This window comes from Hemiscyllium ocellatum, chromosome 1 (genome assembly GCF_020745735.1).
Source record: "Hemiscyllium ocellatum isolate sHemOce1 chromosome 1, sHemOce1.pat.X.cur, whole genome shotgun sequence".
Lineage (NCBI taxonomy): Eukaryota > Metazoa > Chordata > Chondrichthyes > Orectolobiformes > Hemiscylliidae > Hemiscyllium > Hemiscyllium ocellatum.
The window spans coordinates 48,380,462-48,405,125 of NC_083401.1; the positions used below are offsets into that span (position 1 = coordinate 48,380,462).

General features: G+C 41.8%; 1 protein-coding gene across 3 annotated transcripts in view; it reads left to right on the forward strand.

Annotated features, from left to right (window-relative positions):
* Window positions 1–24,664, forward strand: part of nedd4l (NEDD4 like E3 ubiquitin protein ligase) — a 464,330-nt gene that overhangs the window by 101,771 nt on the left and 337,895 nt on the right. For 2 of the 3 annotated variants that reach the window (XM_060852432.1, XM_060852504.1), the window contains exon 2: window positions 22,368–22,441. The exons of the other annotated variant lie outside the window; for it this stretch is intronic. In XM_060852432.1, the coding sequence (XP_060708415.1) occupies window positions 22,368–22,441 (74 nt within the window). The remainder of the gene's footprint in view (window positions 1–22,367; window positions 22,442–24,664) is intronic. 3 annotated transcript variants of the gene reach the window in all.

A 24,664-nucleotide genomic window follows, 5' to 3' on the forward strand; every position in this document is an offset into this window, starting at 1 on the left:
GTGCTTGCAAGAAATTTCAACTTTATGAAGCTATGACACAGGTCTACTTACAAAGCAGCACACAATGGACAGTGTTAAGTGATTCCAAATCTAAGAAATCAGTGCTGAGCACTGCTTGTCTCATGTGGTGTTGGGTAATTAAACAAATAACTGAAGTTGAAGGGTCTACAAGTATTCTGATGTACATAGAAGGAATCGTCCAGCATACCAGTGCTAAACACAAGCCTGAAGCACAGTGGGTAATGATAGTGGAATCTGGGACATGGAAAGGTGTGGTTCTCTGAATCTGACATTGTCAGGCTATTGCATGATTAAGCTGTAGGACGGGTCTGTCAATTTTGATAGAAGGCCCCCAAATATTAGTAAGAAGGACTCTGTAGTGTTAACAGAGCTGGCCTGCTGTTTTCATTTCCAGTGCCTACCTTGATGCTGGGTAGTTGGTCTGGTTTTATTACTTTCTTTACCTTTGAGCAGTTATGGTACAACTGTGCAGGTGACTAGGCCATTTCACAGATCAGTTAAGAGTGGGTATGGAATTATATGTAGCTGCAAATGTGTTGCTGGTCAAAGCACAGCAGGTCAGGCAGCATCTCAGGAATAGAGAATTCGACGTTTCGAGCATAAGCCCTTCATCAGGAATAAAAGAGAGAGAGCCAAGCAGGCTAAGATAAAAGGTAGGGAGGAGGGACTAGGGGGAGGGGCGATGGAGGTGGGATAGGTGGAAGGAGGTCAAGGTGAGGGTGATAGGCCGGAGTGGGGTGGGGGCGGAGAGGTCAGGAAGAGGATTGCAGGTTAGGAGGGCGGTGCTGAGTTGAGGGAACCGACTGAGACAAGGTGGGGGGAGGGGAAATGAGGAAGCTGGAGAAATCTGAATTCATACCTTGTGGTTGGAGGGTTCCCAGGCGGAAGATGAGGCGCTCCTCCTCCAGCCGTCGTGTAGTTGTGTTCTGCCGGTGGAGGAGTCCAAGGACCTGCATGTCCTCGGTGGAGTGGGAGGGGGAGTTAAAGTGTTGAGCCATGGGGTGATTGGGTTGGTTGGTTCGGGCGGCCCGGAGGTGTTCTCTGAAGCGTTCCGCAAGTAAGCGGCCTGTCTCACCAATATAGAGGAGGCCACATCGGGTGCAGCGGATGCAATAGATGATGTGTGTGGAGGTACAGGTGAACTTGTGGCGGATATGGAAGGATCCCTTGGGGCCTTGGAGGGAAGTGAGTGTGGAGGTGTGGGCGCAAGTTTTACATTTCCTGCGGTTGCAGGGGAAGGTGCCGGGGGTGGAGGTTGGGTTGGTGGGGGGTCTGGATCTGACAAGGGAGTCACGAAGGGAGTGGTCCTTGCGGAACGCTGATAGGGGAGGGGAGGGAAATATATCCTTGGTGGTGGGGTCCGTTTGGAGGTGGCGGAAATGGCGGCGGATGATACGTTGTATGCGCAGGTTGGTGGGGTGGTAGGTGAGAACCGGTGGGGTTCTGTCTTGGTGGCGGTTGGAGGATCGGGGCTCAAGGGCGGAGGAGCGGGAAGTGGAGGAGATGCGGTGGAGGGCATCGTCGATCACGTCTGGGGGGAATCTGCGGTCCTTGAAGAAGGAGGCCATCTGGGCTGTGCGGTGTTGGAATTGGTCCTCCTGGGAGCAGATGCGGTGGAGACGAAGGAATTGGGAATATGGGATGGCGTTTTTACAGGGGGCAGGGTGGGAGGAGGTGTAGTCCAGGTAGCTGTGGGAGTCAGTCGGTTTATAATAGATGTCTGTGTTGAGTCGGTCGCCCGAGATAGAAATGGAAAGGTCTAGGAAGGGGAGGGAGGAGTCTGAGACAGTCCAGGTGAATTTCAGGTCGGGATGGAAGGTGTTAGTAAAGTTGATGAACTGTTCAACCTCCTCGTGGGAGCACGAGGCAGCGCCGATACAGTCATCGATGTAGCGGAGGAAAAGGTGGGGGGTGGTGCCAGTGTAGTTGCGGAAGATGGACTGTTCCACATATCCTACGAAGAGGCAGGCATAGCTGGGGCCCATGCGGGTGCCCATGGCAACTCCTTTAGTTTGGAGGAAGTGGGAGGATTGAAAAGAGAAGTTATTCAGGGTGAGGACCAGTTCAGTCAGTCGAAGGAGGGTGTCAGTGGAAGGGTACTGGTTGGTGCGGCGGGAAAGGAAGAAGCGGAGGGCTTTGAGTCCTTCGTGATGGGGGATGGAGGTGTACAGGGACTGGATGTCCATAGTGAAAATAAGGCGTTGGGGACCGGGGAAGCGAAAATCCTGGAGGAGGTGGAGGGCGTGGGTGGTGTCCCGAACGTAGGTGGGGAGTTCTTGGACTAAAGGGGACAGGACCGTGTCGAGGTATTGGGAGATGAGTTCGGTGGGGCAGGAGCAGGCTGAGACAATGGGTCGGCCGGGGCAGGCAGGTTTGTGGATTTTGGGCAGGAGGTAGAAACGGGCGGTGCGGGGTTGTGGGACTTTGAGGTTGGAGGCGGTGGATGGGAGATCCCCTGAGGTGATGAGGTCCTGGATGGTCTGGGAGATGATGGTTTGGTGGTGGGAGGTGGGGTCGTGGTCAAGGGGGCGATAAGAGGAGGCGTCCGCGAGCTGGCGTTTGGCTTCAGCGGTGTACAGGTCAGTGCGCCAAACTACCACCGCGCCTCCCTTGTCTGCGGGTTTGATGGTGAGGTTGGGATTGGAGCGGAGGGAGTGGAGGGCTGCACGTTCTGAGGGTGAGAGGTTGGAGTGGGTGAGAGGGGTGGACAGGTTGAGTCGGTTGATGTCACGGCGGCAGTTGGCTATAAAGAGGTCGAGGGCGGGTAGGAGGCCAGCACGGGGTGTCCAGGTGGATGGGGTGTGTTGGAGGCGGGAGAAGGGGTCGTCAGAGGGTGGGCGGGAGTCTTGGTTGTGAACGTAGGCACGGAGGCGAAGGCGGCGGAAGAATTGTTCAATATCTCGCCGCGTGTTGTTATTATATGTAGGCCAGACTAGATGAAGTTACCAATTTACAGGGAAGATGATGGGCCTAGTGGTATTATCACTGGAATGTTAATCCAGAAACCCAAGAAATGTTCTGGGGACCTGATTTCAAATCCCACCATGACAGATGGTGGAATTTGAATTCAATAAAAATTTGGAATTAAGAGTCAAATGATGATCATGAAACCATTGTCAGCTGTCAGGGAAGACTCGTCTGATTCACTAATAGTCTTTCGGGAAGGAAACTGCTATTCTTACCTGGTCTGGCCTACACATGACTCCAGACCTGCAGCAATATCATTGACTCTTAATAGGCAATAAATGCTGACCCAGCCAGTGACACCTCCTTTCACGAATGAAAAGATATTCCCTTTTTGAAAGGAAAACAGTGAATCGGATGTTTCAAGCATTTGACATTTGAGTACGTTTATGTCATTGCTTTAGGAAGTGAGACAGCCAGTATGCACATAGCACACTCAGTCCAATAATGTAATCCTGGCCTGTAGTCCTGATATGCTGAAGGAGCAATTGAGCAGCATAAAATCCCGAGTTCTTTTGAAGTAGTGGCATGGGGTCTTGGACATCTACACCAACTGGCAGATGAGACCTCTGTTTAACTTCTTATCGAAAAGACAACATCTCTAACAATGCAACTGAGGTACTGGAAAGCTGTGATTTTCATGCATATGCAAGGTTGAACTCAGAATTTTTGAGAAAATTCTCTTGTGGGGCATGAGCATTGCTACTTGGCCAACATTTATTGACCCTTCCTGGTTCCTCTTGAGAAGATTATGGTGATTGTGCAAAACTATTTTGCTACTTGGTCAGAGGGTGAGCATCCTGTCCAAGAAATAAACTTGAAGCCACAAATGGAGTCATTATCAGAAACATTTCCATGCTTTGAGTTCAGAACTTTGCTTCTGTGACAGTCTGGGTCACGTGAAATAGGGAAAGTTGTGGTAGGGCAGCAAGTGCATGCATGACAACTGGTTTAAAGGGAACTTAACACTTTGGGCACTGAATCTTGAGACCACTTGTACCCTTTGTCCCTCTTGAAGGCCAGTACTAAAATGGATATTCTAATTTTTTGGATATTTGAAGCGGTTTTTTTGTACTTGCAGGGTGCTGCTCCATATTGCAAATTCAGTGCATAACTTCATTGTTTTCCAGGGATGGTTTTAGACTTGAGATAGTTGACTACTGATTAGCTGAATAAATTACACACTTGTGTGTTTTTTTAAAAATCAAATAATTGAAAAGCGGTTGTGTAGTAGCATACTTTAATTCATGTCACCAAGATCTGGGATGGTGCAGCAATGTGTAGGATCCTTGACTGCATTTACTATGTGAAGTGTTTGTGGCAACTAAACATTGTTTGTTACCCATCTTTACCTCATGTTTATTCTGGATTTTAGACTCTCTATGGTGCGCATACTTTAATGACTGTTTGACTTTGCCAAATTCATTTTGTTAGCTCAAAACCATGGAATCTTGTGGGGTTTTTTTTCAACAAGTACCAAGGAGCTCAAGCTCTACTTTAAACATATAAAAAGTATTGATCGTGAGCCAAATTAGAACACAAATTTTGCAGTCTTGTCAGTTTTGGAACTCAGTGGACTGTAGCTATTGGGCTTTTTTGCCTTCCTAAATTGTCGTCATATTCGGACATTGTGTGTTATTACCCCAGGAAGGTGAAGATGTGATTGAGATAGTGTTCATTGCTCATCTATCTTTAATCATTGTGGGAACAGTACCAAGTTATTTTGACATAAATGTGAAACAGCTTCACGTACTAGGCCTGAAATAACCTTGATGTGAAATCGACAGACTGGCCACTTGCAGCTTTGTGCAGTATGATTCTGGTTTGGAGTTGGATTTTGGTGGATTTGTACAGTATTTAAACTAGAATTCTCACAGTAATTTGAAACCAAGTCCTAACCAAGTTGTTCCCATACAAAGTACAACACTGGCAACTACCCAACAAGGCGGAAACATTGTCCAGCTGAGTCTTGTACATAAAAAGCAATACAGATCTAATCCAGTAAATTGCCTTCCATCAGTCTGGATCATTAGGAACTTGAGGGAAGGTGCTGTCATCAGTGCTAACAGGCAGCACTTGCTTGGTAATAACCTGCTTGCTGATGCTGAGTTTGGGTAATGCTGTGGCCACTCAGCTGCTTATCTCCAAGAACGAAGAACAATACAGCACAGGAACAGGCCTTTCGGCCCTCCAAGCCTGTGCTACCCATTTTAAAACTGTCTTCACTTTAAAGTATCCATATCCTTCTGTTCCCTTTCTATTCATGTATTCATCCAGGTGCTTCTTGAATGCTGCTATTGTGTCTGCTTTTACCACTTCTGATGAAGGACTGTCGCTCCGAAATCTAGTGTGCTTCCAATTAAACCTGTTGGACTATAACCTGGTGTTGTGTGATTTTTAACTTTACCACTTCTGGCAGCATGTTCCAGACACTCACCACTCTTTTTGTGTGGAAAAACCTGTCTCACACATCTCTATTAAACTCCACCCCTCCCATGCACCTTCTAGCTGTACCACAAATAACATTATGCCACATAAATGTTAGGCAGTGATCATCCTCCAAAAAGAGAAAATCTAACCATTGCTCCCCCTGACATTCAATGGTATTGCCATTACTGAATCCCCTACTTTAGACATCCCAGAGGGTACCATTGAGCAGAAACTGAACTGGATGAGCCATGTAAACACTGGGGTTACAATAGCAAGTCAGATTCTAGGAATCCTGTGATGAGTAACTTACTCTTGACGACCCAGAGACTATTCACCATCAACAAGGCATAGGTTAGAAGTGTGATGGAATGCTCTCCACTTGGCTAGATGACTGCAGCTCCAACAACACACAAGAAGCTGAACACAATCCAGGACAAAGCAGTCCTTCTTAGTTGTACCATACACACAAATATGTACTCTCTCTATTACTGATGCTCAGTATGCAGAGATTTTTCCAAGGCTTCTTAAATAATACCTTCCGAACTATGACCGCTTCCTTCTTGAAGGAGAAAGGGCAGAAGATACATGGGAAAACTGCTATCTGCAGATTTTCCTCCAAGTCAATCCCCAGCCTGACTTGGAAATATATTGCCATTCTTTGAATGTAGCTGGATCAAAATTCTGGAACTCCCTCCCTGGACACATTATTAGCATATCTACATGCAATGACCTATTGCAGTTTAAAAAGACAGCTCACTACCATCTTCTGAATGGCAACTGGCCCAGCCAGCTTTACCCACATCAAGCGTAAGTTACTCATCACAGGATTCCTAGAATCTGACTTGCTATTGTAACCCCGGTGTTTACACGGCTCATCCAGCTCAGCTTCTTCTCAGTGGTACCCTCTAAGATGTCATCAGTGCTAACAGGCAACACTTGCTTGGCAATAACCTGCTTGCTGATGCTGAGTTTGGGTAATGCTGTGGCTACTTAGCTGCTTATCTCCAAGAACAAAGAAAATACAGCACAGGAACAAGCCTTTCGGCCCTCCAACCCTGCGCTGCCCATTTTAAAACTGTCTTCACTTTAAAGTATCCGTATCCTTCTGTTCCCTTTCTATTCATGTATTCATCCAGGTGCTTCTTGAATGCTCCTATTGTGTCTGCTTTTACCACTTCTGGCAACATGTTCCAGACTCTCACCACTTTTTGTGTGGAAAAACCTGTCTCACACATCTCTATTAAACTGTATTTCTTTTTAAGTGGTGCTGAGTGATACAATGTGAATTTGGGTGCAGTGCTGTCACATAGCTCTTTCACAAATTGACTTCTACAAGAGTGATAGTATTGACCATCTTCCTGTAAAATTCTGTTTAGAAAGTGATGGTTGTAATGGCATTGGCCTTTAGAGAGAGCCATATTTACTCCATTTTTGTGATTGCAATCACAAATAGTGTTATAGAAGAAATCATTTGAAGATGTTGGATTGGTACTGGGTCCTCTACTTTTTGTCATTTACATAAATGATTTGGATGCGGGCATAAGAAGTATAGTTAGTAAGCTTGCAGATGACACCAAAATTGGAGATGTAGTGGACATGAAGAAGGTTACCTCCGATTACAACAGGATCTTGACCAGACGGGCCAGTGGGCTGAGAAGTGGCAGATGGAGTTTAATTCAGATAAATGCGAGGTGCTGCATTTTGGGAAAGCAAATCTTAACAGGACTTGTACACTTAATGATAAGGTCCTAGAGAGTGTTGCTGAACAAAGAGACCTTGGAGTGCAGGTTCATAGCTCCTTGAAAGTAGAATCGCAGGTAGATAGGATAGTGAAGAAGGCGTTTGGTATGCTTTCCTTTATTGGTCAGAGTATTGAGTACAGGAGTTGGGAGGTCATATTGCGGCTGTACAGGATATTGGTTAGGCGACTGTTGGAATATTGCGTGCAGTTCTGGTCTCCTTCCTACCAGAAAGATGTTGTGAAACTTGAAAGGGTTCAGAAAAGATTTACAAGGATGTTGCCAGGATTGGAGGATTTGAGCTATAGGGAGAGGCTGAACAGGCTGGGGCTGGTTTTACTGGAGCGTTGAAGGCTGAGGGCTGACCTTAGAGGTTTATAAAATTGAGGGGCATGGATAGGGTAAATAGGCAAAGTCTTTTCCCTGGGGTGGGGATGTCCAGAACTAGAGGGCATAGGTTTAGGGTGAGAGGGGAAAGATATAAAAGAGACCTAAGGGGCAACTTTTTCACACAGAGGGTGGTACGTGTATGGAATGAGCTGCCTGAGGAAGTGGTGGTGGTTGGTACAATTGCAACATTTAAGAGGCATTTGGATGGGTATATGAATAGGAAGGGTTTGGAGGGATATGGGCTGGGTGCTGGCAGGTGGGACTAGGTTGGGTTGGATATTTAGTCGGCATGGACGGGTTGGACCGAAGGCTCTGTTTCAATGCTATACATCTCTATGACTCTATGTTACAAAATGAAGTAGCAACAGCTGAAAGACACGTGTGAGCAGTATGTACTTAAGCAAGCTTAGCACTTTAGGTTTATCAGTAAATAAATATAGTGTATAACCTTGTTTGATCAGCTTACTGTTGTAGTCTGTGACTCTAAGCTTACAGCCACTTGTTTTGTACATAGTGACTCTCTTAAAGCATATTCATCACACTCAAATTATTACAGACAGCTTTGGGATTAAAATACACTGTAAACTAATATGCTGAAACTTTACAGCTGGTCAATCTGCATCTGGAACAATAAAGGAAGCCCTGTGACATTTCATTTATGTTCCATGCAATTTGGTTAAGTGACCACTTCTATCATTTTTCTGAAATATGCTGACTCACTTATTTGCATTCTTTAGGAATTTATTGTTTCTGTTTGACTTGTATAATACATACATATGATTATTTGTTTGAGCTAATGAGTTTTAGAATTATGAACAGGAGGGTCCTATTTGGTTTGTGACTTAAAATAGAAGCATGTGAAACATTGCTGTCCCATTGTGTGAAATATACCTTTGATTCCAAGCATGCCATTGCTAATTATATGAAGATGCTAGTTGCCTACCAATCATTAATTTGATGGGGAAATGGAACTTGGCCAAATTGGAGCAATTATTTGTGCATTATTGCAATACCAGTTTGTAGATACTTCATCGTATTGTGATTCCAAAATGGATGTCATTGTATTAAAACATGCAATAAATCTGCTCCATCCTTTTATTTTATCATAGTTAATAATTTTCCATTTTATTTCCTTACCCAATGCTCTGTTTTCTTTTGATCGCAAAGAAAAAAAATCATATTTCATTAAAACCGTCTAGCTTGATGAATCTGTCATCATAATTGAAGTTTGTCACCCATGGAACCATTCTTGCAAACATTCTCAGCATTTCTATGAAGCTGGTTGAAGAGCAACCAAAGTTGGTGGGAACATCAATCGGAGCAAAATTCCCTTGAGAGCAAAGTTTGGATGACTTGTTTGAATACGACGCAAAACATATGAGAACTTGTTTGGAAAATAATGTTAACAAATTGGTGCTTGTGAAAGAATCCTTTATCTCTCAGCTTTGGGTGCTAGGTAGTGAATAACAGTGAAAGAGGTTGACAAGCAATGCCAATAATAGGGAAAGCAAATGAAAATGCAATTCTGGAATGATTGAAGCCAACAAGGAGAGGTGGACTGCAAAAAAAGTACAAAGACAATGCCAAGTCCAAGATGGAATAAATTGTGTAAAGACTTAGTGAGAAAAGCAAAAGAGAAAGTGTTTTGAGACAATATAGCAAGAGCAATCAAAGAAACAAAAAGATAGCAATGACAGAATTCAAGACTGTGTGTGTGTGTGTGTGTGGAGATTAGTAAATAGCATGATCTGACTGAATGAGGCACCAAAATTAATTTGCTTGAATATTTTTATTATAGTTATGTTTTGAACTCTTTAGAAACCAGTTAAGTTTTATGCTTTTTTTTGGAAACTGAAAATCCAGGTTGTTTACTAAAAGAACCAGTTCTCAGTTTAAAACAAAGTAGTTTTAATGCACAAAAATTGAAGAAAATGAATAGTAATAACTATACTTCTCAATACTCAGTTATTAAAAGTACAATGAACACATTTACTCATGCTCTAACCAAACTTATCAACTCAAATTTCGTTCTCAACTCCAGCTCAAGTCAGATACTTGTCAGGAATTGTAAGATTAACTAAAAACCGAAAGAACTGCAGATGCTGGAAATCGGAAACAAAAACAGAATTTGCTGGAAAATCTCAGCAGGTCTGGCAGCATCTGTGGAGAAAAATCGGAATTAAAGTTTTGGGTCCAGTCTCTGAACTGGTTTATAAGAAAGATCACTGGATATAAAATGTTAAGTCTGATTTCCTTCCAGCTATTTCTGATTTTGTAAGATAAATACTTGTTGAATTGTTGTGTTGGAAAAGCACAGCAGGTCAGACAGCATCTGAGGATCAAGAGAATTGATGTTTTGGGCATAAGCCCTTCATCACTCCTCACTTTCTCTAAGATTAATATTTGATCAAAGCAATGTTTGAGAGATTAGTCCAAGGTTTTAATTTATTTGGTTCATCGTTTAATTCTTATAAGATTGTCCCTTAAACTTCACATGGGTGCAGAGTCTCCGTACAATATGAACCTTGCCAGGATTGTAAACATAACATTTCTCATCTGAACTCCTCGTAATGTTCTGTGATGATGGATTCTTACATATCGTATTGTGATGATACTATGGCTTTAAGATGTGTATTTTGTCCTGATTTTTTTTGTTATGAAGAAAGGTTGATAAAGAGATGATGAGTAGTCTGCTTAAAGCCAGTAGAGTAAACAGCTTGTCAGGTCTTGTTTTTTTTAAATTGGAAGAATAGAAGAACCTTGAATGGGTGGAATCAAGCTCTGAGATAACCAGGATTTTTAGTTTTAGCTTTCTGTGGTTGTTGATGTGTTGAAGCTGGATGTGGAAGGTCTTATTGTTCTCTCTCTCTCTCTCTCTCTCTCTCTCTCTCTCTCTCTCTCTCTCTCTCTCTAACAGCTAAAAGCTGGGTTTCACTTCCTGCTGCTAGAATTGCATGTGAGACAGTCTATTTCACTGAATTTGTCTTAGCAATGGGTGTTCAATTTTCCCCAGAGTTTGTTATATTGGGACTCATAGACTCATACAGCATGGAAACGAACTATTAAATAGTAGTAGTTAACATGTAGATTATTTTGTTTAGCATTTCGATAGAATTACAGTTAAGTCAGTTCTTTGATTGTAATTTTGTCTGTATTTTAGCTGTAGTATAAAAATAAAGCGGATTTTGCTTAACGTCATGACTTGGAGGTGCCGGTGGTCGACTGGGGTGGACAAAGATTAAAAATCACAGAACTCCAGGTTATAGTCCAACAGGTTTATTTGGAAGCACAAGCTTTTGGAGCGCTACTCATTCATCAGTGGTTGTGGAGGTTAAGATCATGCTCACAGAATTTATAGCCAAATGATTCCAGTGTCGTGGAGATGTGATACAGTAAACGATATTAGATTAAAGCTTTTATCTTTTATAATGGGATATGCTGGTTTCTGTTTGATATTATTAAGAAGACCTGGGTATACTGTACCTTTTGAGGGTTAAAAGCAGCAAAACTACTTGATAGTGTTTTGAAAGGAAACATAATGTAACATTAGACCAATCAGCTAATCCAGTTGTTTGATCAAATTTGAATCTGCTTTGTTGTTTCCAGTTTAAATTATACCCTGAAAAAATACCAATCTGCAATCCAGTTTGAATTTAGTATATTGACAATCTTAAAAGCCATTGATACAATCAGATGCTTTGAGAGTATGAAACTGGGGAAAATTGAACAGTTGGAAGGAGACGGCACAGTGGCTCAGTGGTTAGCACTGCTGCCTCACAGCACCAGGGTCCCAGGTTCAATTCCAGTTTCTTTCCACCGTCACAAAGATGTGCAGGTCAGGTGGATTGGCCATGCTAAATTGCCCATAGTGCTGGTGCATTAGTCAGAGGGAAATGGGTCTTCGGAGGGTCGGTGTGGACTTGTTTGGCCGAAGGGCCTGTTTCCACACTGTAGGGAATCTAATTTAATCAGAACTGGCAAGCTACCAGCATGTAAAGAAAAGACTGTCTGAAAAATAGCTCTCTTAAAAGTACCTTTATCGATCAGTAACCCGTGAAGCAGAAATCCCTATGAAGAAGAAAAGAAGACCGGAATTCAGAAAACGAAAGCTGCCTGGTTTTGAGATAAGAAATTTTGTTTTGTAAATCGTAATTGGGAATTTTATCGGACTAGAATTAAAGAAGGGAAAATAGGTTAGAGGAAGGAATTGTAAATCGTTGTTAGTTAATTATTCTCTGTTATGCTTAAAGTAAAAATTAACAACTTAATTTCTTAAACTAGTTCTTGGCCTATCGAATTTTCACAGATTGCTGCACGGGATAAATCTTTTTTATGTTGCTGGTTTTAAATTAAGCAGGAGAGTTTACCCTGTGTCGTAACAATATGTAAGTCCCAGAACTTCTTTTAAATTCCATTCCCAAAGTAGCTGAAGTTTTTAAACAATAGATGTGATGTCTGTTAGACTGAAAAACCCTGTGTATATTATAATAGAGTTTTACACGGATTCATGCAGTTTTTGAGCAAAATAAAGTGTAATTCTGCACAAACAAATTCATCCCAGAAACTTGTGTGTGCATGTAGGAGCGATAGGTTGAGTGTACATGTGAGTGTGTGGATGTGAATGCGTGTGATTGTGTGTGTGTGTATATCTGTGTGTTTGTGTGTAAGCTTGTTTATGTGTGTGTGAGTGTGATGGGGTTGGTGTGTGCGGGGGGTGTATGTGTGCATATGAGAGAGAGCTTGTTTATGAGGGACGATCTGTGTGGGCGTGAGTATGTGGGAGTGTTTTTGTGTGTATGTATGTGTGAAAGTATATTGTGCAGTGGGGTCAAAAAATAGTATCTTTAGTATCTGTCTCTCTTTCGTGCTACTCTTTATTGTCTGTCTTATTCTTGGACACATTAATCTCCATCAAGGATGAGCACCTCACTGTACTGCAAACTCACAGATAACCTCACGATGCTACACATCTTTAGCTTCCACCCGAAACGTATGAAAACAGCCACCCCACCATGGATAAGTCCTCTGCATACACAAGGTACGTTCAGATGAGGAGGAACGTGATGGGACACTTGAAAGGATGCCCTCATACGAATAGGGTACAATGCTGAACTCATCGACCACCACTTCCGATGTGCCACAGTTCAGGAGATAGACACAGTCTACAACAGGCAAGGTACCCTTTGTTGTCCACTACTTCCTGGGAGCAGAACAACTACACCATGTTCTTCGCAGCCTGCAACATATTATCAATGATGATGAGCACATTGCCAAGACCTTCCCTGAGCCTCCTCTTCTTGCCTTTAAACTACCAACAAACCTTAAACAGATCATGTTTCGTATCAAACTGCCTAGCCTCCAGGACAACAAAACTGTACAACCCTGCCACAGCAACCGCTGCAAGACCTGTGAGAATATCGACATGAATAGCACCATTACATGTGGGGACATCTCCCATGTACGTGGCAAGCACTCATGTGACTCGATCAACATGGCCTATCTCATATGCTGCAGGCAAGGTTGTCCTGAGGCATGGTACATTGGCAAGACTGAACAGACGTTATGACAATGGATAAATAGTCACCGCACAACAATCACCAGGCAGGAATGTTCCCTCCTAGTTGGGGAACACCTCAGTGGTCCAGGACATTTGGCCTTGGACCTTGGGTGACCATGCTCCAAGGTGGACTTTGGGACAGGCAACAACGCAGAGCGGCTGAGCAGAAGCTAATAGCGAATTTCAGTACCCATGGGGATGGCCTCAATTGGGGCCTTAGGTTCATGTGACTCTCTCTCTCTCTCTCTCTCTCTCTCTCTCTCTCTCTCACATACACACACACACACACACACACACACACACACACACACTCACTCTCTATCAAGTGCACTCACATCCACATGTGCACTCAATCTATTGCATCTACAAGCGTGCACACAAGCTTATGGGGTGAATTTGTTTTTGCAGAAGTAAATTTTATTTTGCTCAAATACAGCATAAAACTCTATAAAACAATACAGAGAATTTACCAGTCTGACATAACCTTGGGACACAGACAGACCTCACACCTGTTGTTTAAAAAGCTGAGCCAACTTGGGGGAATGTCATTTAAAAGAGGTTCTGGGATTTACATATCAAAGAACAGGAACCAGCATATTCCATGATAAAAGATGAAAGTTTTAATTTAATATTGTTTACTGTATCGCATCTCCATGACACTGGCTATAAATTCTGTGAGCATGATCTGAACCTCCACAGCCACCTTGTGAAGGAGCGGTGCTTCGAAAACTAGTGCTTTCAAATAAACCTGTTGGACTTTCATCTGGTGTTGTGTGATTTTAAACTTTGATTAACATCAAGTAGTTAAAACTTGACCAATTGAACGTGATGCTTTATGCTTACCTTTAAAATAAGAAAACATTAGCATTTAGACTATTTTCTTAATATATATTGAGGTGGTTTGGTCTGGTCCAAAACAGTATCTCTCCCTCTCTGCTCAGCTTGGCTATCGTCGAATTCTGTCTCACTTATAGTAGAATCCTTCACTTTTCAAGATTCAAGTCCTTTTCAGTCATGTGTACTGCTAATTTTTTTTTTAGATTAGACCTACAGTGTGGAAACAGGCCCTTCGGCCCAACAAGTCCACACCGACCCGCCGAAGCGCAACCCACCCATACCCCTACATATTACCCCTTACCTAACTCTACGGGCAATTTTAGCTTGGCCAATTCACCTGACCCGCACATCTTTGGACTGTGGGAGGAAACCGGAGCACCCGGAGGAAACCCACGCAGACACGGGGAGAACGTGCAAACTCCACACAGTCAGTCGCCTGAGTCGGGAATTGAACCCGGGTCTACAGGCGCTGTGAGGCAGCAGTGCTAACCACTGTGCCACCGTGCCGCCCATGAATAATTCTGCTTGAAAGAGATGTTCCCTGCAGCTACCTTGTTCTGAATAAAGCCTGTATAAAAGAGAACAACTTAAAGGACCTGCTCTTCACTCTAATTAACTTCTCACAGTATTCTAAATACAGACTGACCAGAGCATTATACGGCCTCAGCAGAGTGTCTTTACTCTTCTATTCCAGCCTTATTGAAATGAATATTAACATTGCATTTGCTAAATGCCAATTGAATTTGCATGTTAACCTCAGTTTAAAGTGTTTTCAACAACCCTAGTTATGTGATTTGCCAAGACTCTGGTGCCAGCCTGATTTAAAGTGGAGCCCATCCCATTAGAGTCACTTCCATTTTCATCTGTACTGAAGCCAATGTCTGACGAATTTGAACCTGTTTCTGTCCCAATAATCTTTGAGCCTCGTGTTTATCTCTTTAATCTTGTTGAACCTGTGCCAATTCTTTTAAATTTAGCCCCTAGCTGCTCATTCCCTCAGCAGAACCTCTTTTATCTTTCTACCCATGGTTGGTACCTACGTGGACCATGACACTGGATCTTTCCCCTCCGACTCCAAGTTCCTTTGCAGCCGAGGTGACGTATCCTGAACCTGGGCACCAGGCAGGCAACACCGTCTTGAAGACTCCATCCTGGCCACGGAGAACAGTGTCTACTCCCCTGACTGTACTATCGTAGATAACACCTATCTTTCTCTTTTCTCCCCGCCCTTGAATGGCTCCCTGTACGACATTGCTATGGTCAGTTTGCACATTCTTCCTACAGCCCCCACTCATCTGCACAGAAGCGGACTTGAACGATCAACTTGAACACCAACTTGATCGATCTAAAGAGTTAAGGCATCTTCAGCAGTATCTCCTGGATCCCTCCATCTGCCTCACTGGCAGTTGCATCCATTTGTCCCTGACTACTGACTGAATTTTAGGTCGTTCATCTGAGGGGAGTGACTGCCTCCTGAAACACAGCGTCGGGTTGACTGTCCTCCTCCCTGACATGTTCAAAGTTCAGACTCCAGCTCATCAACTCTTGAGCCAGAGTTCCTCAAGCAACCAGCACTTGCTACAGATGTGGTCACTGTGAACCACAATGGGCTCCACCTGTTTGCACATCATGCAGTTACAACACATTGCCTGTACCGGCACCTCTATTTTAATTACCTTGTTGTTAATTTGAGTTTAAAACTTTCATGCCAACCTTGTGGTTTGTAGCCTGTAAATATTTCCCTATTTAACTTCAATCTGAAAGTAATCTCTAAAAGCCACATTAGCGCTATCATTAACCAGTGAACTTTTGTGCTACGTCCCTGATCCTGTGCTTCAATTTATTGTATTAAAAAACATTACAAACCTGAAAAAAAAACAAAAAAAAAAGTTCCGCTTTCCACAATGCATCAAATTCCCATGTTGCCTCAAATGTCTTGAACAGTATACTCAGCTGGGCTGTGTCTCACTCTGCATGTGATATTTCCTTCCCGATCATGTGAAGCTTACTGATAGAAATTTGGAATTATTTGTTTGATTTTTATTTTAATTCCATACCAATTGCTGCAGTTGATTCATAATTCATATTTAAAAGTTACACTTGACAGTAGGATGGAGGTTAGTAGGTTGGATATGTACAATTCTCATCATTGTTAGTCAGCAGATTGCTTGACCTGTAATTTCCAATCCATTTATAACAAGAAGATTACTTTGGTCACGTAATTCCTCACTTCAGTCTGCGTTGTAAATCAGTAATGCACTTTAAGTGGCCATTAACAAACCCCATACCACAATTGCAAAATAGCAACCTGATGTAGTTTCAGCTGAATTTAGTATAGATTTAATGAAGAATTAAAAGGTTTCTTCCAAATGGATTTACCTTTCTGCCACAAGTACATTCAACCTTCTTTCAAGTTTATTGCTGACGAAAGTTGAACTACTTTATCAGAGTTTTCAACTTCGTTGTCCAATTGCTGAACATCACCTAAACCTGTCAACAGCTTAACGTTTGTATATCAGAAACCTTGAGTGTATTTTCAATGTATAGGATTTTGTTTTAGTCTGGAACATCAAACTTAGAACAGTACAGCACCTGAATAGGCCCTTTCAGCTCACCATATCTATGTTGACCATGTTTCCATTCAAAACTGACTCCACCTCCCTGTATATGGTCTGCATCCCTCTATTCTCTATGTTCCCTGATTTCGCTTCTTTTCGTTCTGGTATCATCATCCAAAGTGAAACATTCATTGTAATTTTAACAATAATGATCCAACCAATATTCATGACGTGTTTTTCCCCAAATAGAATACAGATGGCTATCTGTTTGTCTATTTTTTAGACTGTTTTATCAGTGTAAAGATAAATACAAAGCAGATCTCTATCTCCTCAAACTGCTTTAATTTTATTCTGAATATTGTCGTGCAGTAGGAGTTCTCACCTCGCTTTGTATTCTCTGAAACTTTCTATGAGGTATTTGAATTTGTTGCCTGACTAACTGATGAATCAAATGCTCCATCTGGGCAATCGGTCTGTCCAGTGGACTTTTTCCCTACACTGCCTTCTTAGATTCTGTTAATGGGTTGAGTGCTCTTTTTGTTGGCTTGTGTTCAAAGTCAAAACCAGCTGTAAGTCTCCGGACAATTTCATTGAAATCTTGGCCCTGAATGAACTTCACTTGCAAATCTTGAAGGCATATTGAAGCTTTATGCTGTCAGCTCCTTCAAAGTTGCTGTGTTGGTATGGGTTTTTAAAACTAGATGGTTCTGTGAACATAAAATCATAAAGGACAGAAGAGGCACTTCAGCCCATTAGTCTGCCAAAAATATACTAGTATCTACACCAATTCCACATTCCTGTACTAGGCCCTTCACCGCCTTTTCACTCCAGTTCTTGTATCCTTTTCTGTTTGGAACACATACTGTCGAACCTTTAAAATGCCTGTTCCTTACTCCTTTGTTACTCCTAAATCCCTAGTTTTTGACCATCATGGTCTTGGTGGGTAAAGGTGGGTTGTCTTCTGTAACTAATTTGCCCTTCCTGCTCTGGTTTTGCTTCTATCCTTTCTGGATACCTCCTTCCATGTGAATTCTTCTGTAGATGTTTCTGGTTACCTTCTTAGTATTGTGTCTCATATGGGTTTCACTTCCATACTTTCAATCATAGAAGTCAGCAGCTGACCCCTGAATTTAAGAGTTTACTTCTTTTCACCAATTGCTCTTGTTTTGTATTCCTCAGCACTGCATTTTTCTGACATCACTCCCGTCTGCCTTCCAATGGAACAAGAAATCTAGCACATCGACTACGGTTCGACTTTTAAGATGCCAATAGTCTACCTTCGGATTTTTTGTTAACTGTGAAAACTTCTAAAGCTTTTGATCATCTTGAGCCACTCTCTTATTGCCATATTTTGTTTTTATTTATAAAAACAAATTCTACACTTTTTTCCCCCTGGTTCTCCCCCACTACTTTCCTCCCTCATGTTCATACTTGATTGATGCTGTTACATAACTGATCCATCCACTGCCCTATTGCACATTGATCGTCTTTTCATTGAAAGGTTGATGTCTAGGTTACGGCTTCCCTCCTCTGTAACTGGATCCTTGGCTTTATGATGCATAGACCTCAATCAGTAAAAATAGGTGTCAGCACCTCCTCCACCATAATCCTCAACACTGGTGGCATCAATATTCATGAGTTGCCCACATGTGGTTTGCTAAATATCTCCATCTGACTCTGGAGACCGTATTCAACATAAATACAAGTGGAAATACTTTTAGAAATTTAATTTAACTATGACTGTTAGACCTAGGGTCGAATTCAAAATCAGACCACTCCAGGTACAAGTTTGTTTTGGCTAGATTCACAAATTTTGGAAGTTATCAAAACAGACATTACACTTAGCCAATGGTTTCAGCTACTTAACAATGGAATACTGACCCTCAGTTGGTTAGGGTGCTGTATTTTCTTGATCCTTTCTGCAAATGCGACTAGTGAAAAGTTGGTCTTATTAACCCTTTCCAAACCCAAACTGTTGCTTTATCAGTCATCTCTGAACCCTGATTGGAGTATGCGAAGCACGGTCACATTCTTGATATGTACATATTCATGGTCACATTTTGAATTGGATCACTCATACATGCCCGATTTCTTTAGAAATTAATGGTTGTCTACTGACATGACCTCCCATTATCTACTGATTCAAATCTTGAAAGACCATTCGCATGTAGGGTTATCCCTGCACATGATAACTTTATCTATCATTTGATTGAATTTTATGGCATGCTAAGAAAATAAGAGAATATTTTAACATCTTATTTGTCCTGTTGTTTAGACTAGGGGGCTGTAGGCTGCCATGTACTTGTGAATTAAACCTTGAGTTTGTTATTTTAAATCTTGCTGAACTGATAGAAACATTTTGTCGCATTAAGCCCCCATTAATGACTGTTTCCGATGCAATCTGCTGGATATGTTAGCTGTGTGCTTCAAATCAGTTTCTTGAAAATAAGAAGGGTGGAAAAAGTTGCTTAAAAATTTGTGACATGCAAAATCATAAAGTAGGCATTATTTAACAGTTATACAAAGTGAGTACCAATTGCAAGTGCAAAACTAACAATGTAAAAAGATAAGTGAACAGCACATTTTTAAACATGAATATATAATTTGAGTGACAAGTCTAGAAGAATTGCGCTATTTACAAAATTAGTGATGCATTTTGGTTAAAATCAACTGATATGATTTATTATTGTCACATGTACCTACATACAGTGACAAGAGTTGTTTTGAGTGCAGTACGTACCACACAAAGTGCATTATGATAATGCAAGGAAAAAGCTGTTCTTGAATCTGTTCAGAAATCTATTCAAACTTTTGTATCTCCTACCTGATGGAACAGATTGGAAGAGTATAACCTGGGTGGGAAAGGTCAAAATATATTGGTTGCTTTTCTGAGGCAGTTGGAAATATAGATGAAGTCAATGGGGAAAGGAAGGCTGGTTTGCGTGATGGAATGGACTTTGTTCACTACTTTCTGTCGTAGCTTGTGATCTTGGGAAGAGCAGCTACCAAACCACACTGTGGGCGTTCAGGCAGAATGCTTGCTATAGTGCATCTATAAAAATTAAAATTCTTTGTGTACATGCCTAGTTTCTTTCGCCTCCTGAGAAAGTAGAGCCGTTGTTGTGCTTTCTTGACTGTTGCATTGATGTGGGTGGACCAGGACAGATTGTTGATGATCATCACTCACAGGAACTCGGCCATTTCCACTTCAGCACCATTGAAGCAGTCAGAAGCATGCCTTCCACTACACCTCCTGAAGTCAATGATCAGCTCCTTTTATTTTGCTCTCGTTCCTGGAGAGATTGCTGTCTTTACACCATAGCATTAAGCACTCAGTCTCTTTCCTGCATTCTGTTTTATCATTGTTTGAGTTCCACCCTACAACAGTGATTTTATCACCAAACTGGTAAATAGAGTTGGGATGAAATTTGGCCGCACAGTCACTAGTATATATGGGGACTGAGTATGCAGCCTTGTGGGGCATTGGTGTTGAGAATTATGGTGGAAAATGTGTTGTCACCCACATTTACTGATTGCAGTCAATGGGTCAGAAAATCGAAGATCCAGTTGCGGTGGGACGAGGTGAGACCTAGTTCTGAGTTTAGAGCGGAGCTTGATTGGAATTATGGTATTGAAGGTGGAATCTGAGTCAGTAAGCAGGAGCCTGACATAGGGATCTTTGTTATCCTGATGTTCCAGGAATGATTGTAGGGTCAGGGAGATGGCATCTGCTGTGGACCTTTTGCACCAGTGGGTGAATTGAGAAGGATCAAGACAATAGGCTAGGTAGAGGTTGGCGTGAGCCATGATTAATCTCTCGAAGCACTTCATAATTATGGAGGTCAGAGCCATTGGGCAAGTCGTTGAGGTACTCTGCATGATTTTCCTTTGGCACCGGGACGATGGTGATCTTCTTGAAACAGGACTTCATATCATAGTAAGGAGAGGTTAAATACTTCCGTCAGCTGGTCCACACAGGATTTGAGTGCACAGTCGGGGACTCGATCCAAGCTGATTAACTGTAAATACATGTAGCAAAAATGTGCTTTTCTAAATAAAACACTACAAATTAAAGCCTAGAACACAGCGGTTGCCTTTCTTTCCTTTGCTGATAATGACTTGGCATATGTGAAACGATGTGGTTTGCTCATTCAACTATAACCGAGTTTGTCATTTACTCTGCTTAAAACCCTATGGTGCACTCCTCTGTTAAGTAATACGACTGCTTAGTGTAAGTCAAGTCCTGCATTGGTTCTAATTAAACAAAATATTAGGCTAATTGATTCCTATACTGTGAACTAAACTAATCATGAATTTCCCTACATTGTGAGCAAGTAATATGAGATATGTGTGTGTGTGTCTCTGTATAAAGTGGGTGAGTGGGGGACTGAGTATGAGTGAGAACTATAAGACAAGGAGTGAGTTCTCTTCCTTCCCCAAAATACTAGCCATGTACTGAGTTGGGAGATGAGGAAAGCCTTGATTACTTCTCTCCCATACTTCTATGAAATCTGCTGAGGCCAGCTTAGATGTCATCAGATGCATTTATAAGCTTGATGTTTGTTAGCTTCATTGTATCGTACTGCCTAATGGTCACCACTGCCTTCTCCATAGGATAACTATGGAGGGACTAGCCAGAAGTGATCATATTTCATAAACTAATTAAGAAGAAAGCTATGTTGAATCTCTTAAATCAGGTCTCTATCTCAACAGATATACCCAAAGTAACAGATAATATCCTTTTTCTGCTGTAAGTTTGACCACATCATCCTACACACACAACCCATTTCTCCATTTTCCAGCTCAGAGGAGTGGTCAGTTGGAGAATGAGAAGGTCCAGCTTTGTTTTTGCTTTCTGTTGTCAAACAGTTCAATTTGGCATTCTCCGGGAATATATCCTTGACTCCTTCCTCTTCTGTACTTGCATACTACCTTTGGCAATATATGGAGAAGTTGCACCAACTGAGAGGTCTAACTCCTGGGAAATCACTGACCAACAGTTTTTTAACAATTACAGGCTACACTATTCTAAGATACACTTGACTAACTATCTACATCTGAAACCTCTTATTCATCGAAATACAAGTTTTAGATATTGATAATTTTAAGTTTGATAGCCCTTTGTTGTCCCTCCACAGACTTTTAACACATTTGTCATTAATATGAATTGTAGACCGAACTGTTGTTGGATTTGTATATTGTGTAACTTGATACTTTTATGGTGGTGGTGTGGGTCACAGTCTTAAGGATATGGGGTAGACCATTTAAGACAGATGAGAAATTTCTTCACCCAGAGTGTGGAACTTTTCATTACAGAAAGTGGTTGAGGCTAAAAGATTAATGTTTTCAAGGCGTTAGATATGCTTCTTGGAACTACAGGAATCAAATGGTATGGGGGGGGAGAAAGTGGGTGCAGGTTACTGAGTAGGAAGATCAGACATGATCTAATTAATTAGTGGAGGGTGCTTAAAGTGCTGAATGGCCTCTTGCTGTTCTTGTTTTCTATGTTTCTACATTTTCGGTCTTCATTATTCAGGTAATAAGTCTAGCTACAAACCCAGCACAAACAAAAGTACATCCATGAATTATGAGTAGGAGGATGCCAGTCTGCTTTAACATTCAACAAGATCATGGTTGACTGATCATAGCTTCAGTGCTACTATCTTAGTAACCTCTGATAACGTTTGACTAGTTAATGAACAATTTATCTACTTCCGCATTATTGACGTTTATAGTTCAGTAATGCCAACAATGGATACTTAAACTACTGAATGTTCAGGAGGCTGTCATCTATGAACTGACTCGGGACCTTTGCTGCTCATTAATGAAAGAAGTTTTCTTAAAAATTCTTCCTTTGTCCTTTGCTTTCAGGAAGAATCCCGTGTTCTCAGAGTCAAGGTTATTTCAGGCATTGATCTGGCTAAAAAAGACATCTTTGGAGCCAGGTATGTAGATCACACATTGATTTCACAGGATTCTTTGTTTTTATGAGATTTATCAAAGGTTGAGTATAAAAAAGTGAATGCATTGAATAGTGATGCTTCAAAGTCCCTAAGGAAGCTGAAATATCACTGTTTAGGAACTATCCTATCATGAGAAATTAACATTTCTATCATGAGAAATGCATAAGATCAGGGTGTTGAATGTGTTGATCAAAGATTGATGTAAGTGATATGAGTTTCACCTTCTGGGTCACTGCTATCAGTATGGGAGAAAGATGGAGCTATCCTGCTGGGACAGTTGCAGCTGAATTGCATTATCACCCTCTGATTGCAGATGAGATTGTCAACTCATCTCATTTTAAATGAGAGAGAGAGAGAGAGAAAAAGTGAGGAGAGAAGGGAATTGTGAGGGCATATTTAATAGGTTAAAAAGCATAGGCAATCGAGTACAATAGCAATAAAGTTGCGATAACCAGAAAGGAAGTACAGAAACTTCAGTTAAATTGATTAGATTAGATTAGATTAGATTACTTACAGTGTGGAAACAGGCCCTTCAGCCCAACAAGTCCACACCGGCCCGCCGAAGCGTAACCCACCCATACCCCTACAGTTACCTCTTACCTAACACTACGGGCAATTTAGCATGGCCAATTCACCTGACCCGCACATCTTTGGACTGTGGGAGGAAACCGGAGTACCCGGAGGAAACCCATGCAGACACGGGGAGAATGTACAAACTCCACACAGTCAGTCGCCTGAGGCGGGAACTGAACCCGGGTCTCTGGCGCTGTGAGGCAGCAGTGCTAATCACTGTGCCACCGTGCCGCCCACTGTGCCAGCAAATAAGGACTTGGTGTGGAATCAAAGGATAAGAATGCATGCTGGATTTGGAACGAAACAGATTAATTGAAAATGCAATGAAGTAAATATACTCTGATTGTCAAGATAAAGTCATGGCAGCAGGGTGACCAAATCTACATGACAAGAGTACTTTATGAATTAATAGGAGGGAAAAAAAAAGGTGGTGGTTGGAGTGGGGAGGGTGGGTGTGCTCTATTATGAGAAGATAGGATGAGTACAGTGGGGTGCGAGATTACCTTGGTTCAGAAGTGAAGATATACAATTTGTTTGGATGGCGATGCACGCAGTTTTTTTTTAAAACACCATTTTTGAGAGTACATGATGTCCTCACTTCAAGTTGGGGTTACGTTCCTGACAATTATGACATTCAATGAAAAACTTATGTTATCAGTGGATGTTGGTTCCGTAGACCTTCCATTAACAGAGGGGGAAAAAAGTTGTCTGTGCCCTCTTAAGGTGCAGTGTAGTACAGAAAATTGTTAAAATCCGAGATTGGTTAAACAAAATAATTGGTAACTTAAAATATATTTAAAAACATAAAAGAAAAATGTCTAGTACCGTTAGATTGGCCAGGCTCCATCTAGTTGTAGATGCTAGTTGGTGTCCTTAATCAATTCACTGACTAACCTCTGCCACTACATGGAGCCCAGTAACTCGGTTTGAATTAGGCAGGAGGCAAGGATAATGGAGCGGAGCCAGCAGACAATGGAGGATCGGGATGTGTAGCCTAGAGGTAGGAGTCAGGGTGGAGAGAATGAGGCCTGAGGTTTGAGATTGTAATGGGAGAAGTAGATAAGAAAGAAATCCTGTAGAAAGGACAAATGTGGGAAGCAAGGGGGACTGAGGCTGGGGGCATAAATTAGGAAGCAGGACCAAGATGGAGTCCAGAGGGCATTGCCAATGGCCACAACAAAAGTTTGAGCATGGCTGTGATGCACACAGTGCAGCATTGCAGCATGTTAATGACATTAAATTAGAAAGGCACAATAAGAAACAGGACCCAAATAAAAAAAAACACTATTATGTTAAGCAGGCAGTGATAAATTAGGACTGCCTGCTGTTTATAGGCCTTCGTGACTGAATCAACACCTGTGGAACAGTATCTTGGTAAATACGAAATAGGGGTTTGAAAGAGAAATCATATGATAATTTTGGACACTTTTAATCATTTATAGTTTGGATGAATCAAATGAGTAAAAATAACCTGGAAGATTATTCAGGATATTTTCTTAGAAAATTACATTTCTGAACCAAACAGAAAGCAGTTTTAGACATGGGGAATTGTGTAATGAGACATGATTACTTAATGGTAAAGGAGCCAGTTTGTAACAGTGATCATAAACATTGCAGAACTTTGCATTAAGT